The 15,008-nt window shown below is 52.0% G+C and overlaps 6 protein-coding genes across 6 annotated transcripts; 4 read left to right on the top strand and 2 right to left on the bottom strand.

Moving 5' to 3' along the window:
- Window positions 1-1,009: 1,009 nt before the first annotated feature.
- FA10DRAFT_297768 (MFS general substrate transporter) lies at window positions 1,010-2,879 on the top strand (the record flags this gene model as incomplete). Its single annotated transcript, XM_025524543.1, has 7 exons — window positions 1,010-1,117; window positions 1,186-1,358; window positions 1,422-1,588; window positions 1,693-2,112; window positions 2,178-2,466; window positions 2,532-2,590; window positions 2,674-2,879. The coding sequence occupies 7 exons, from the start codon at window positions 1,010-1,012 to the stop codon at window positions 2,877-2,879; spliced, it is 1,422 nt and encodes a 473-aa protein (XP_025373963.1).
- Window positions 2,880-3,406: 527 nt separating this feature from the next.
- Window positions 3,407-5,047, bottom strand: FA10DRAFT_297766 (hypothetical protein; the record flags this gene model as incomplete). Its single annotated transcript, XM_025524542.1, has 1 exon — window positions 3,407-5,047. Exon 1 carries the CDS (start codon window positions 5,012-5,014, stop codon window positions 3,407-3,409), a length of 1,608 nt encoding a protein of 535 aa, XP_025373962.1. The 5' UTR covers window positions 5,015-5,047.
- A 649-nt stretch (window positions 5,048-5,696) lies between these two features.
- Window positions 5,697-7,516, top strand: FA10DRAFT_269870 (amidohydrolase 2). The gene is made up of 4 exons (XM_025522912.1): window positions 5,697-5,803; window positions 5,866-6,345; window positions 6,406-6,636; window positions 6,699-7,516. Exons 1-4 carry the CDS (start codon window positions 5,769-5,771, stop codon window positions 7,054-7,056), a joined length of 1,104 nt encoding a protein of 367 aa, XP_025373961.1. The 5' UTR covers window positions 5,697-5,768; the 3' UTR covers window positions 7,057-7,516.
- A 592-nt stretch (window positions 7,517-8,108) lies between these two features.
- Window positions 8,109-10,827, bottom strand: FA10DRAFT_245986 (acetyl-CoA synthetase-like protein). The gene is made up of 4 exons (XM_025519390.1): window positions 9,140-10,827; window positions 8,898-9,071; window positions 8,509-8,832; window positions 8,109-8,453 (listed from the first exon to the last, which is right to left on the bottom strand). Exons 1-4 carry the CDS (start codon window positions 10,688-10,690, stop codon window positions 8,370-8,372), a joined length of 2,133 nt encoding a protein of 710 aa, XP_025373960.1. The 5' UTR covers window positions 10,691-10,827; the 3' UTR covers window positions 8,109-8,369.
- Window positions 10,828-10,923: 96 nt separating this feature from the next.
- On the top strand, window positions 10,924-12,277 carry FA10DRAFT_269868 (fumarylacetoacetate hydrolase). The gene is made up of 4 exons (XM_025522911.1): window positions 10,924-11,248; window positions 11,310-11,587; window positions 11,646-11,837; window positions 11,905-12,277. The coding sequence occupies exons 1-4, from the start codon at window positions 11,039-11,041 to the stop codon at window positions 12,110-12,112; spliced, it is 888 nt and encodes a 295-aa protein (XP_025373959.1). The 5' UTR covers window positions 10,924-11,038; the 3' UTR covers window positions 12,113-12,277.
- A 915-nt stretch (window positions 12,278-13,192) lies between these two features.
- FA10DRAFT_199374 (hypothetical protein) lies at window positions 13,193-14,018 on the top strand. The gene has a single exon (XM_025518433.1). It carries the CDS (start codon window positions 13,434-13,436, stop codon window positions 13,914-13,916), a length of 483 nt encoding a protein of 160 aa, XP_025373958.1. The 5' UTR covers window positions 13,193-13,433; the 3' UTR covers window positions 13,917-14,018.
- The last annotated feature ends 990 nt before the right edge of the window (window positions 14,019-15,008 follow it).

The following is a 15,008-nucleotide window of genomic DNA, read 5'->3' as shown; positions in this document are numbered from 1 at the left end:
CGCAGAGGAGCGCTTTTCATGGCGCCTGTTGCATTTTGCGCCGCAGTCTGCGCCCCTTGCTGCGTCTGTCTTTGGTAAGCTGGACATTGAAGAGGTTGTAGTGAGCGAGAGCGACCGGTCGGCATACGGCGAATGGCTTCAAGACAAGGGAGGGGCAAAACACGTGCTCATTCGACCAGATTCGTATGTCTATGCATTTGCAAGAGATCGCAATGAGCTCGAGGAGGTAGCAAGTGACTTGTACTTGCGTTTGTACAGCTCTTAGTGGTTGAAGAGCTTGGGCTTTCTCACCTTCTACAACATTCTGATGGAGAATTTATTTAATGGAACGTCGTTCGAGCCATCAGTCAACAAACGTGTGGGCGCCTCAGGATAGTAGCCACTGCGAGGAAGAGACAGTGCAGATATCAGAAATATGCTACCATGCTCGGAAGAGGTCAAGGCTCACTTCAGAGACCTGCCTTCCTGCTCAATCCTTATTTGGTAGATGCGTTAAAAGATGCAAGTAGGATGTAATTCAGAGGTGAAGAGTTGTTGAAACGTCTCTTCTCACCGCCAAAGACACGCACATACACATACACACAGACACAGACAACAAACACACATACCCCACAAATGCAGCCGCTTCTCACTGATTACCCGGGGTAGGAGAGGAGACTTATGCAATATTGGACAACGAGTAGCCGATGCGTAAAAAGGCAGCGAAGCGGGCTTACTAGGGGTACCACCAGATAAAACACGTGAGCGTGGGCGACGCATCATAATAGACGAGACGGGTGGGTGGCCCGCGTGAGTCTCTGGCTGCCAGTTTAGTTGACACCACTCCGGAGAGGTGGTCCCACCAGCTTCCGGGCGGGCAGTACCAGCTCAAAACGTCTCCGCGAAAGACCAGAGATGTTTAGGAACGCAATCGTCTCGCCACAAAAAAAGGGGAGAGGGGGGGCTCTTACATAGAAAAAGCCAAAAATGGCCACTAAATCGACGCAGCTTCCCCTCGTCCCCTTTCGTCATGACTTCCAGCGGACTGCTTTTGTCGCCCTTCAGGCAGGTCGCCTTGATGCTGACCTTGTCCTTGTCGGCATTCAGCGCAAATTACGTCGCCGCCGCTCACCTCATTGTGAGTGGACATGACGAAAGGGGGTCGCGTCCCCTTCTTCCTTATTGACCGTGCAATCCCTTGTGCAGGCCCTCTTCGAGGTGGCAGAAGCGTTTCATGTGTCCCTGAAAGCGTCGGCCGACACGATTGGCTTTGGTCTTTTGGGACTTGGCACCGCGCCCTTTCTCTGGAATCCGCTGAGTGCGGTGATTGGAAAGCGGACTACATATCTGTTGGCCTGGTTCCTTTTCCTTCTAATGACGTACGTGACTGTAGCCAGAAGTACTCGGCACGATTTTGACTAGCTTTCAAAATTTCTTCATAGCATCTGGATTGCGTTGTCGACATCCTACGCCAGCTTCTCTGCCGCGCGCTTCTTTGCTGCGTTCACTGGAGGCGTGGCCCAATCGCTACCAGCCATATTTATTGCTGAGAGGATTGCGGAGCGCTGGAGAGGCTCGGCTGTAGCTTGCTGGACTCTCTTTATGATTGGTAAGTCCCTCTTTGAGGATCTTGCTTTCACCCCTCCCCCCCCCTCGCCCTTGGACTTTGGCACATCACTTATTTCCCTGCAATGCGCTGTCTCTCACGCACAGGCGCGGCAACTGGATCACCGGTAATTGGCGCTGCGTTCCTCACCAGAGTCGGCTGGAGGTGGTTATACTACTTTACGATTATCCTGGTCGGATTCAATGGTTTCCTCCTCTGGATTTTTCTCCCTCGATCGACGGTGGCAAAGGCACGAATTCGAGATACGGAGACGAAGCACTTCGATGCGGAAAACGTCTTCGAAGAGAAGTCAATGTTCGAGCCGTCCTGCCAGACAACCAGCGTGAGCGCAGACCACACGGCCCCATCTCGGAAAGAGCGAGTCATGGTTGCGATCGCGAAGAATTCCCGCGTGTTTTTGCGCCAAGCGATTCGCCCTCTTCGCATGCTCCTCGACCCTACCGTCGTGCTCGTGTCGCTCTACTGCGCCATGCTCTTTGGATGGGCCGTCGGTGTCACACTGATCGGTAGGTCCTGAGCTTGAGTTCAAGGACGTGCGAGCGCTGACTTTCTCCCTTTGGACCTCGTGCAGTTCCCGAGGTTTACGAACTACCACCCTACAATTATTCGAAGCTAGCAGTCGGCGGTTTCTCTGGTGCAGGTGTCGTGGGACTCGTCATAGGTAAATTCGCTGGCGGATACTTGGCCGATGTCTATGCGATCTATAAGCAAAGGCAAAGCGGACAGTACATTCGCGAGCAACGTCTTTGGGCTTGCGTTCCTCACTTTTTGCTCTACGGGCTCGGTCTTCTCATTTTCGGAATTGGCTTACAAAATCACTGGCCTTGGCCTGCGCCCATCATTGCTGGTTTTGGAGTCCTGTGAGTGAACGGCTCGCACATTTACGTTGCAGGTGTGGCTCATCCTCCCTTTGCTTTTCTCTCAGCGCATTTTCTCTCGTGGCCGCTCTCGGAATCTTGCAGACTTACATGATCGAGTGCAACTGTGAGTACTATGGTAACTCCACCAGTTTCCCTCTCGATGCTCATCCCTCCTGTCACTTTTCAAACACTTACTTGGCACCTCAGTGGAAGCAACGATCGAGTGCATGGCCATTTTCAACTTTGCAAAGAACACGTTTGCCTTTGCCTGCCCCTTTTTTCTCCCTGGCTGGGCTTTTTCAGGCTTCACGAAAGCCTATGTAGTCCAGGCTGTCCTATCCGTCTTCTTGGGTCTCCTCCTCTGTACTTTCCTCCTTTTTAGAGGGAGGACGGTCACACGAAGAGACTCATGATTCTTGCTCGCAATAGTCCAAATAGGTCTTCAGGCACTGTTCACCTTTCTCTGTCTTCTGTCCCTGTGATAAATGACAAATTCGGCCTTGTTCAGCGCATGGAAGCGCACGAAGGCGTGCTAGAAAGCGCTTGGACTCAGGCACGAGCGGTCCCCCATCCATACGCGAGAATAAATAGCCGGGTTCGGAATATGAAGCATTATCTGCGAACGTGTGCCTAGGAGAGGAGGGAAGAAAGCAAAGCAGGAATGAGACGCCGAGAATGGTAAGAGCCTTCGGGCCTATATGTAGACGCGACTTTGATTAATGAACAATCGATCCACGCGCTTGATCTCAACCCAAAGACAAATGAATTGAAATCATCAACACCATATTGATCGTAACGAAGCGGATAAGAAATAAGGAACCCAAGGCGAATCCTTGCGGTTCACGAAGCATTTAGCAGGAATTCCTCTCGCTCCACAACAGAATGACCTCCCCTCATCACTGCAATGAGGATGTGTGTGACAAGGAGCATGTGGTTGCGCTCAGTCGGAGGGAAGACTGCCCTGAATCTGCACATTGCGCCAGCGATGAGGGAAAGATCCGTTACTGAGGCGGTACTTCTCAATAAATTGGAAGCGGTCCAGAGAGTAGACTCCCGCAGAGACGACGTTCGCCAGCATAATCACCTCGTGCGCCTCACTCGTGTACTTTGGCCAGGTCGCGAGGCCGGGGCCATTGGGGTCACCGGTCTTGGCAAAGTTGGTCCAGTACGTCATGATTGTGTCAGAGATCTTTTCATCGGCTGCTGTGGGAACGCCTGAGCCTCCAGCAACGGTGGTCGAGTTCAGAGTGCCGAAGACAAAGGGAATCTCGGCCGTGTGACCAGGGACCGGCGAGTATGGAGAGGCGTAGGTGTAGAAATAGGCATACGTAGATGGGACGTGACGGGATTGTTTGTCAACTGCATCCCACGTCTGCTGCCGGATGACCGTGTCGCTGCAGAGCGTTTCGGCGGAGCTGTTGAGCTGCTCGATGGTGGCATCGGGGTACAGCTCCTTAAATTGCCCGAGGTCGCTCCCAAATGGCACCATAGCGGCCTGTTCGAACAGCTGTGCCGTCAAGTGAGGCAGCTCGAACGGCACAAAGGCATTGTACTCGGCTCCGTTCCAGCCTGCAAGGAGAGAGACCAGTGCCTGATGACCTGTCGCAAATGCTTCTGCCGGCGTAGTCGGAAGAACAAAGCCGTCAATGCTGGGAGAGAAGGCGCTTATGACTGGATCCGTTGTGGGCGTCCACTGCCCCGCAGTGACTAGCGTCTGGGCTGACATGACGCGAAGCTGAGCAACACTGGAGACGGCCATCCGCTGGAGAAAGTCTTGACCAAACGCCCGTGCTTCTGCCGGTGTTCGCAAGGAGCCCGAAACGGAATCCCAGAAAGCTCCGCTCTCCAGAATAGCTCCCGAGATCAGACCTTTGCTTTCCGGAGAGCTCACTAGTAGGCCGACAGCATGAGCACCAGCTGATTCTCCGAAGATGGTCACCTTGCTGGGATCGCCACCAAAAAGGGCTATGTTCTCCTTGACCCACTGAAGGCCGAACAGCTGGTCTTGCAGACCGTAGTTTCCAGAGCTTGAGCCTTCCTTGTCGAGCTCGGACAGTGCGAGGAAGCCGAAGAGCCCCATGCGGTAGTTGAGGCTGACCAGCACAACGTCTTTTGAAGCGAGACCTGATCCATCGTACCGCGCTTCTGCAGTTGAGCCGAATTGGAAGCCGCCACCATAGATCCATACCATCACTGGCAAGTTGTCTTGCGTGTCTGTTGCAGGCGACCAAACATTCACCGTCAGGCAGTCCTCGCTTTCAACAGTAGGAGGAGGAACCAGTGTGAGGAAACTCCAGCAAGACTGGCCGAACTTGGTGGTGTCGAGCGTTGTGTTCCACAGCTGTGGGCTGCGTGGAGATTGCCATCGTAGGTTGCCGACAGGAGGCTCCGCGAAAGGGATGCCTTTGAATGATCGGATCCCTTTCGCATCAGGAGCGTTTCCCCGAATCGAACCGTAGCGTGTGTTGACAATGTCGCCGATGGGGGAAGCCGCAACTCGACACAGCGAACAGAGTGATGACAAAAGCAAAAGAGGACAAACTTTCATCGTATCGTAAGCCTTGAATTGACTGACTTGACACGATGCTCCCAGGTTGCTTCACGTTGGCTATCTGGCCGCATTTTCGTGTCTTATAAAAGGGTTGAATTCTCTGAGCTTCAGAACTCTGGACAAGTTGGAACTGTTTCGAATCATGTGCCCGCCCGAGCCCCCACCTGCAATAGAGGTCCGAAAACTCTTTCGAAGAGGGTACCACCAGCGGCTGCTAGCGTTTCATAGCCACAGCCATTAAATTTTTGCGGGGATGAACGTGGGGTAAAAAGGGTGGGAATTCTTTCAAGTGGGGAAGTTTTGCCACGAGCATCTTTCTGGGTGGAATGCGAATGAGGAAAGAGATGACCGGGCGTCTCGTTTATCGTGTCCTTTTGCCTTTACACCAGCGCAGAAGAGATACGAGGAGAGAATGCGGGGACGTCAACGCCACATGGGGACACACCAAAGAACTCTTCTAATACGCCCGTTAACGCCGTAAATGCCCTTTGCTCCCAAAGGCAACGGCAGGAAGACTTGGAAAATTTATTCAATGGCGTAGTGTAACTTCGTCGCTAGGGCGGAACCACCAAACCGCGGGAACGATCCGCGGATATTCACACCTATCTCCGGTCCCACCGGCACCCTGCAAAGAGCCAATCTCACTGACTTCCATGAAACTTCATCCATTTATTGGAGTATTTTTTTCGAGCTGCCATTCCTCTTTCCGTTTTCGACCTCGTCCACTTCCTTCAACTCTGCCTTCACAAAAATGACACTCCGCAACAACGCCAATATCGATGTGCAGTACGTCGATGGATCTCTCGCGCGTCAGACTCTGAGCCTCCTCTGACTCTTGCTACAAAAAGCATCCATGTGCTTCCTCCCAGCTTCCAGAAGGCTCTGCAAGCTAATGGGGGTGATCCTACGGGTTGGCCGGTGCCGTCGTGGACATCGGATGAGTGCAAAGATTTTTGCGACTCGGTACAGACCTCTTTTGCCGTGCTCTCAGTGACTGCCCCTGGTGCTTCACTCTTCGGACCCACTGCAGCTGGACGGGACCTAGCTCGGACAATGAACGAAGAGGTTGCGGAAATATGCCTTTCAAGCGATGGGCGATTTGGCTTTTTTGCTTCGTTACCTGATTGGAACGATGTTGAGGGCACATTGATAGAGATCAAGCGGATCTTTGGCTCGGCGCAAGCTCAAGCTCAAGCCCAAGCTCGTGGCGTGATCGCCATGTCTTCATATGGAAACAAGCTCGCTGGTGACGCAGCTTTTAAGCCCATTTGGGATGCATTGAATGAAGAACGAGCTCTGGTGCTTTTGCACCCAACCGACATGGTTCTGTGGGTGAAGGTTATTACATCGATATTTTGCACGTAGCTTAATCACTTACTTGTGCACAGAAAGCCTACCCAAATCTCCGACTTTCTTCCCCAACCAGTGGTCGATTTCCCGCAAGCCACCACGCGGGCCGTGGCTTCTCTTATATATGGTGGGGTGCTGAAGTCGTGCGCGCAGGTGGACATCATCCTTAGCCACGCCGGTGGCACCTTCCCCTTTCTCGCCGAAAGGATTCTTGGCGCGCTTTCCGTGCCCGCCCTCTCTGCGGCAGCAGGTATCGATGCAGAAGAGGGGTGAGCTAAGTTGGCTCCAATCCTTTCCCTGTGGATCTGTCTGACGCGTTACCGTCCTGCAGAAGAGCCCTTGCGTCGCGATTTTACTACGATGTGGCCCTAGCCACGAGCCCTGCACAGCTGAAAGCACTTTTGGCAACAACCACCGCTGACCACATACTTTTTGGGACCGACTTTCCATACGCGCCTACACCCTTTATACACCGCGGTTTCAAGCGGTATGCGACCTTTGTCCGACAAGAGCCAGAGGGCAGTCAATTGTCTCCGGAGCAGCTCAGCGCGAACGCTGTTGCACTTTTCGCGAAGCACAATCGCAGCAATTTGCCCGCACCTTCGACGAGTCTTTTCTCGTCGAATGCCTCCAAAAGCGATTCTATCGAGGCGGCAGAGGCGCGTAAGATGCTCTTTCAGCAAATGTAGTGAGGCGTAACGCTCTGCGACAGTTTGAAGAGCTTCGGGGCAGCGTAATTTTGGGAACCTTCCAATTTTATTATCTACAGTATGTATTGATATGTCCTTAGTTCACAAATAGCTTATATCAGTTCCTACACTTCCGTCGATCGGCCTTCCTAGTGGATGGACCAAGCCACCTTGCTAAAAGAACCTCGGCTCTCGAAGAGGAGAAATCCGGATGCATCCTCTGCATACGACTCTGATTCTGAGGCTAACAAAACTCCTCCCGTCAACTGCTCCGCCATGTCGTGGGCAACTTTGCCAGGCACAAAGAAGGTCTTTTCAGGCGCAAAGATGTGCCGTTGTCTCTCCATTCTAAGTGACACAGGACTAGGCTTTCAATCAGGTCAACTTTTTCTTTCTCTTTTTTCTTTCTCTTTTTCTTTCCTTCTAATACGAGGCTTTACAATATGTCTAGTCAAGCACTGCCGTGAGAGCAATCATTCATCGCAGTTGCGGTAAAGCAATGGCCACCATTTCGAGGCTTGAGCGTTCTGGCCTCAATGCACATCTCGCAGACATATCGCAGACGGATATCAGCGATTGCGAGAGAATCAGGACTGTTCCATCGAATCATAGAGACATTGTTCATTTGAATGTTCAAAGACATCGAACAGTTCAAGGAACGTCTTCCATGGAAATGTCAAGCAGCGAAACCTTTCAAACCAACAAGGTGACATCAGAGTAGTCTTCGCGGACTTTGACCTGGTAAGGCAGGAAAAGAGAAGTAACCTTCTTCATACATGAGCCTCGAAAGGTATGAAGAGTTCAGCGGCAGCATGACGAAGTACAACAAGGCGTCAAGTAGTATGTGAGCGCCTGCCGAAAACTTCATCGACCTCAATACTTGCTGCAAACCTTGGAGCTAGGCGACGGCAAGAGAAGAGAGAATCTTAATGTTCCATCGCGACCCACACACTCAGCTCACAGCATCGTCGATCTCGAGACAAGTAAGCACGCTTATCAAATGCCAGTTTTTACAAGAATAGAATGATGAAGCAGCGTAAGCGAGCTCAAGAGCCTGATTTCGTCTTTTTGATCCAGATACCGATCATCACAAAGCGACATTTGTGTTATCTACGAGGGCGGGGATGCGTCGTTCGCCAGCTGAGTGCTAGAAACCCCTGTTTGTTGACAATTTGAAATAACGGACCGCGAAAAGACTGTGAGCGGGGAGGATGAACGAGATATTATGCAAATGCTACTTGCATGTTGAGAAGACCGTGCTGAGAAGACAAATCTCGGAGAAAAGAGGCACAGCTGCTGACCAGAACAGCTTGCTACAGGGATGACATAGGCGCTCTGCTTTTGCCCAACTCGGCATACTTTCTGAATTGCAAAAGAGATTTGGGGTTCGCAATGCTCTGTCAAGATGTCAGCGACGCAACCTTTGCACGCCGGAGCGACTGTGGGACTTACGCTGCTCGGTTCAAAATCTGTAGCACCGTTGACAATTTGCTTAACAGCCACTTCCGGCTTCTTTCCGTTCAAAGTAACGGGGATTTCGTCGACTTGAAAGATTGCGAAAGGGACATGGCGTGGCGTGTACGCCGCTGAGATGGCCGATTTGATCGTTTGAATCTGCGATAATGAGAGATAGCCGTTGCGCAACTTGACAAACAGCAGCACGCGCTCGTCCTCGTCGATGCTTGGTCGACGCTGCCCAACGACAATGCAATCCTCGACGAAGACCAGCTTTTCGACCACCGTATAAATTTCTGCAGACCCGAAACGAACTCCGCTCTGTTGACGAGTGATTCTGTCCCGTCAGTGCTACTCGTGCTCAGACCCTGATTGCGGCTTCTCACAGGATTCAGAACCCCGTCGCTCCTGCCGAGGATCTCGAGACCGCCATGGACCGGATGGCGCATGATAAAGTCTCCTTGACACCAGACTTTCTCCCCAGGAAAGCGCAAATAGTAAGACTTCATGTACTTCTCCTTGAGCTCAGCAGTCTTGCTTGACGGTCCATGAAAGCAAAGCTAGAGAGAGCGAGAACGAGGTGTCAGTTAGTCTACGATACAAACACAACCACCTCGGCTTTTCTCACCGGCTGTGTCGGAAAAGGTTTCACGACGATCAGCTCCCCTGCAGCACCCGTATTTTCTACATTCTTGCCGGTGATGTGGTGCCAGATCTGCAAGTCCATGCCAAGCATCTTGCATTGCATAAACGAACCATGCACCTCGAGATCAGCCGACGGGCCGCAGAATGTTCCTGCCACGTCCGTTCCACCCGACAGCGTGGCGATGCGGACATCCCTAGGGAAGAAAGAATAGAAGAACTCGACGTTTCCGGGCGATAAGGGAGCCCCCGAGCTCGTCACGTGGCGTAGCCGAGCAAATGACGGCGTCTGTGATACGTGCGAGGAGCGATGGGCCTGGAGCTCGCTGAGAAATCGAGGACTGACGCCCAGCCCGTTGGCGCCGAGCTCGTCGACGAGCGAGACGAGGTGCATGGGATCTGGGTGAAGCGGACTGCCATCATAGAGGAGCGCCGTACCACCGACGAGCAGGCTTGCATAGTTGAAAAGCCACATGACCCAGCCGCAAGTGGTCACCTGGAGGAAAGAGTCGCGAGGCGAGCTGTTTGACTGTAGAAGCCACTCCTTTTTGAGGTTGAGGGCGACGCACTGGGAATGCACGATGCACTTTGGCTCCCCCGTCGTTCCGCTGCTAAAGAAAATCTGGAGGGGACTTTGGGCGCCCTGTCGACAAAAGTCGAAATTACTCCGGGAATAGGGGGGCGCGGCTTCCCCGGAGCAGACGAAGTCTGCCATTGTCGTGTGCACTTCGTTGGCGGACATAGTGGCACTGTCAGACCGTCCGGAAAATGTAATTAGACGAGGAGGGTCACTGAGCCCGTCGTCCCACTCCTTGACGATTGTGGCAGCTTTTGCGGCGACGTTGTGCTCCCTTCCCTTCCAGACTACCCGATCTTGTGCGAAGATGACCTTGGGTGCGACCTGTGAGAGCTTTCGCTGGAGCGAAAGAACCCCGTCATCGGTCGCGCACAAAGAAAAGATGGCGCCCACAGCGTTGACAGCAATTCCTAGGGTCACGGCAAAGCCATTGTTTGCACTTATGCAAGCAACCACATCTCCGACACCGATCCCGTTGCGCCGCAAGGCCCACGTCAGGTGGAAGGCGTTCTGGCGAAGAGTGCCCCATGTTGTCTTGCGAGATCCATCTCGTCCATCTCGGACAGCTTCATCTACTTCCTCCAGCGCCGTCTCTTCGTTTCTCGGCCAATCGTACTTGGACTGCCGACGGCTTTCTTCAACGTCGGGATGGATTGGAAAGAGGACATTTTCAGCCACGCTAAACCTTGCTCCCTCGAACCACCTCGGGAGAGAAGCTGCCTGGCCTTTCGGATCGGACAGAACGCGATCGAAGCGGCGGTCGCATTGAATTCCGACATAATCCCAGGTTGCGGCCCAGAATTCCGATGTCTTGTCAATTGAGAAGCGGTGTACGTCCTCGTACGTCTTCATATCCAGGCCATGTAAGGAATTGAGACTGGTACGAAATTTGGTCAAATGCGTCGGCTGACTTTCGCGCCCCGGAGGTCGCCAAACAACGTCCATCTTTGGGTGCGACATCAGTCTGATGGCTGAAAAGGCACCTTTGCAGTTGCATCTCCTTGCTCTGGATGCTGCCGATGCTTTCAATGATGTCTTATAAGTGTGGCTTCGATGGTCTTTAGCGGGCCTCAGTCTGTAAGCGGTTAAGTCCGAAGAGTCACCGCGCATCTGGTGGCAACACGCATCATGTGGAGGAGTACCTTATTTGTCGGTAGATTCTTGTCGGTGGTACCTTTTTTCCCTCCGCTTCGCTAGCGTCAATCTGACTTCCTGGCTTTGGTGGTACCTGAGTGGACGGCGTTATAACAGAGGTGACTTGAGGGGAGTCCTCTGCGACCGCTAGAACGACGTTGGCACAATTGCTAAATGGCAGCCTCCTTCGCCCCTTGGTCAAGACTGATCCGTTTCGTCAGCGCTGAAGATGGCCAGGTGCACTATGGTCAGCCGATCGAAGGCGATGTGGACGTAGGAAAAGCGATGGAAGACGGCAAGAGAGTGAAAGCTCACAAGATCGTCGGCGAAAAGCTTCCTTTCGACGGGCAAGTAGACACGAAAACCGTGTTGACAGTCCAGAAGGTGACTTTGTACTACGCTGCAGCCAATGCTTTGTCTCATCTCTCATTCTCTCTTCCCACAGCTACTCTCGCCCATCGATCAACACGGCTGCGGAGGCTCGCTGCGCCTTCTTGGAGCCAACTACAAGGTGCACGTGGAGGAAGCTGGGATCCCATTTCCACAGGAACCCATCGTGATGGTCACACCTCGCAAATCACTTGGTGGACCAGGCAACATCAGCGTTCCTGCTTTTGTTCACAAAGACAAAGACCAGCTCGACTACGAGGCAGAGCTGGCGGTGGTGATTAGGAAAGATGTCAAGAACGTGAAGAAAGAGAATGCCCTTGACTACGTACTGGGGTATGTAAGGAAACTCGAGCACAAGCCGACACCATCTAATTATCAAATACATTGCCAGGTACACGGGCGCGAATGATGTTACTGCACGTTTTCACCAAAAGTCACAAGCCCAATGGAATTTCGCGAAGGGATTCGACGATTTCAATCCTATAGGCCCCGTCCTTGTCAGCAACCGCTGTATCGCTGACCCGCAGAATATTGATTTTGAGGGTTTCCTGAACGGCAAAAGCAAGCAAAAGAGCAACACCAGGTGAGTCTGCACGAGCAAAGCGATGCACTGCACAAACATCTCCTGACAGTCGATGCCATGAGGATAGCGACCAGATCTTTGGCGTCGCGGAGACGATCGCCTTCCTCTCGAACGGAAGCACACTGGAAGCAGGAACGATCATCCTTATGGGGACCACCAGCGGCATCGGTTACTTCAGCAAGCCCCAGTCGCTCATCCAAAATGGCGACACTTTTGTCGTGTGGCATGGAGATCGGATAGGGAGCCTCATCAACCGGTTCGTCTTTGAGAGTTGAGGCACCAACAGCAACTTCGCCGTGAAGGGCCGATTCACCGAAAGTGTCGGAGTAAATCTACTTCAACCTGTTTTCAAAGGATACATGGATTCAAGGACATGAACAAATAAAATCTACTTTGGTTGTATTCCAAGATTATTGAGACTAAAGGAAATTAAAGCGACCTTTTTACTTAAATTACCCCGAGATCATCTATAAGATGTATATCTTTCTAAAATTCTTACTGTGCCCACCGAAGCTCTTCTGACTGCCGATACCGCGCAGAACATCACGCCGAACCTGCGAGTCTCTGCCTATTCCCTTGACCGTTGACGTCTACCTCATCAAAATTTCTCGCGGCATTCGAGAAAGCATGCGATGCAGAGGGTGAGCAAATTCCAGACCTCAACACTCGCACCTCTACTTGGAGCGATGACAATCGAGTGTCTCATCATGGCAACGATTTGAAAGGTTACCACGGCACCTCGATGTGGCTGCACTGCTTCGACAACAACGGTGTTCGACACCTTTTTTTCGTTGCTCCTTGGTCCCTATCGTCAGGAACGGAGACAGGAAGGGACCTCGCCGCGCCTTTCCGCTTCGACGTGCGACAGTATCTGAATCGCATCAAAACGGGCACAAGAACAGCATTGGGTCACGCTGATCCCTGTACTCTATAGAGTTACACATACATGCAATCTTTCCAGACGAGTAACCTCTCTCTAGATCTCAATACTAAAGTCGAAGTGTGTCTTTGAGATCGCAACAGAGGAACCGATTGAAGAGCACAAAATGAAAAAGGGTGTCTACTTATACATAATTCCTAAGACGAGCAGGGGCCCCCAGGTGTCACCGCGACAGAAGATTGTAGTGAAACATTTGAGGCTCCATGAATGAATATAGAAAATTCCGGCCCTGAGAGCTTGATTAAGTAAACGTGCATGCAACGCCAAATGTTTCAAAGTAACGTGGGCTGCAAACGACAGATTGTCTTTATCAGCCACAGTCTGAGTCCACACGGCAATCGGATGTCGGAAATCAAAATGAGTCTAGCGAAAACTCCGAGAAGTGAAGCCGAACAATCTGTTGCCGCATTGACATCGTCAGTGCGAAAGCCGATCACCTTCGGCAAGCCAGTGAGAATCATTTGTTGGGTGACGATTGTGCTGATTTCCCCAACTTTTTTGGTCTCCGCTCACAGCTATATATAGACCACTTTTATCTCGAGAAATCAGCTCCTGTGTTGAGGCAAAAACCAAAACTTAGTCTTCCTTTGGCGAAGACTCCCCACTCGAATCGCCTATCAATCACTTCCACCTTCCTCTCCGCGTACTTTGTCATCATGCCCATGTGCGACATCTTCCTGCCTTCGGGCTGCTTCAAAGCCGAAGTCGAGACGAAATTGGTCTCCACCGTTTCCGATCTCATCGTGGACCACGAAATCCGCAGGTGGTCAGAGCTTATCGGCGGCGACACTACCGTTATCAAAGAGGCTGCAGGAAGAATTGCTTGGATGTTTGTCCATCACTTTGACAACATGTACGTGGCATCAGCCCAGACCAGTCTTCCTCACTACAAATTCGTCATCACAATTCCGGAAGGCACTATCGACGATCGCTTTGCGCCAGCAATCTCACGAGACATCTTTTCTGCGCTGAAAGAGGCAGAAGGCGAGGCATCCAGAGGTTTGTCGGCTCGTGTATGGATCATCATCCGAGAGGTCAAGGATGGCATGTGGTGCGCCGGCAATAGGCCCATGCCTCTACAGACCATGAAAGACTTTCTGGAAAATGAAAGTAAGACCAAGTCGCGTGCCGAATTGTAAGAGCTCCTGAAAATGTAGTCTCAATTCTATTTCTTCTTGTGCTTTTTCTGGCGGCGGAATAAAAGGCACAGTAGTCGGGGTCTCTCAGTTGAGAATTCGGGCGCAGCGGTACCCACGTGGTCGCCGTACGATCGTCGAGGAGGTACTGGATCAGCTGCGAATCCTCAACGGAGTGCCTGAGCGGCAGCGAAGGCCTCCGGCTGGGACTGTATAGTACGTCCAAACTGTCTGATGTTGTCTCAAAGGGAGATCAATCCCTTCGGCGGCGCCATCGCCGACAACCGATGCCCTCTCCAGAGGAAGCTGAATTCAAGGACAAGCCATTCAATTGAAGTAGTTAGATCAAGAAAAGTAAGTACATCAACGGCGAGCCGAAGGCTCGTCCGGGGAAGAACACGCATGACACCCCGGACGGACCGCGTGTCGATAGGCACGTGGTCCAAGGACGCTCCGACGATGACGATTTTCCAACTGGGCCAGGACTGGGTTTCCCGCACTTGCTGCAGAGTAGCACGATGATTGTGTCAAGAACGCAACAGCTGGGGGCTGCCTGTGTGTTTCATTGTGGGCCTGTTTCCTGGGAGCGAACAGAAGACACAAGGACACATGGCATCCATCTCGGATCAAGAGATTACCACTCCGTGCTCGCTGAACCCCTCTTTTCTTGGCTCGAGACTCTGCCTGGACAGAGCTAGTCCCAATAACACAGCAGCCTAGTGCACACACCAAAGCTTTCGCGGCGCTGGTTCAGGAAGCAAGACAATCAACACATTCTCTGCCCGGCACACTCTAGAGATCAGAACTTCTTCGTAGATGCCAGGGCAATTCTTGAAGAAAGGCTTCAACAATGCATCAACGCATCCGGAAGCTTGGCGGAAGAGTACTTGATGCTGTCCGCGATGCACTGCTTCCATTGATTGAAGAGCTTTGGAGGGAGATAGAGAAAGACTTGTTTGTCAAGCCTGGTATCGCCATTGAAGAAGGTAAACGTCGAGACTGAGTTGGCCAGTGTCTTTGTTGCTTTCAAAAGCTCGCTGATATGTGCAAAAATTCTGCTCATTAAAAGCAAAGATTGAAGGTGTTGTGGCGTAA

The sequence above is a fragment of the Acaromyces ingoldii genome (assembly GCF_003144295.1).
Source record: "Acaromyces ingoldii strain MCA 4198 unplaced genomic scaffold FA10scaffold_9, whole genome shotgun sequence".
Taxonomy (NCBI): Eukaryota; Fungi; Basidiomycota; class Exobasidiomycetes; order Exobasidiales; family Cryptobasidiaceae; genus Acaromyces; species Acaromyces ingoldii.
This window is presented reverse-complemented; position numbering and strand designations above follow the sequence as displayed.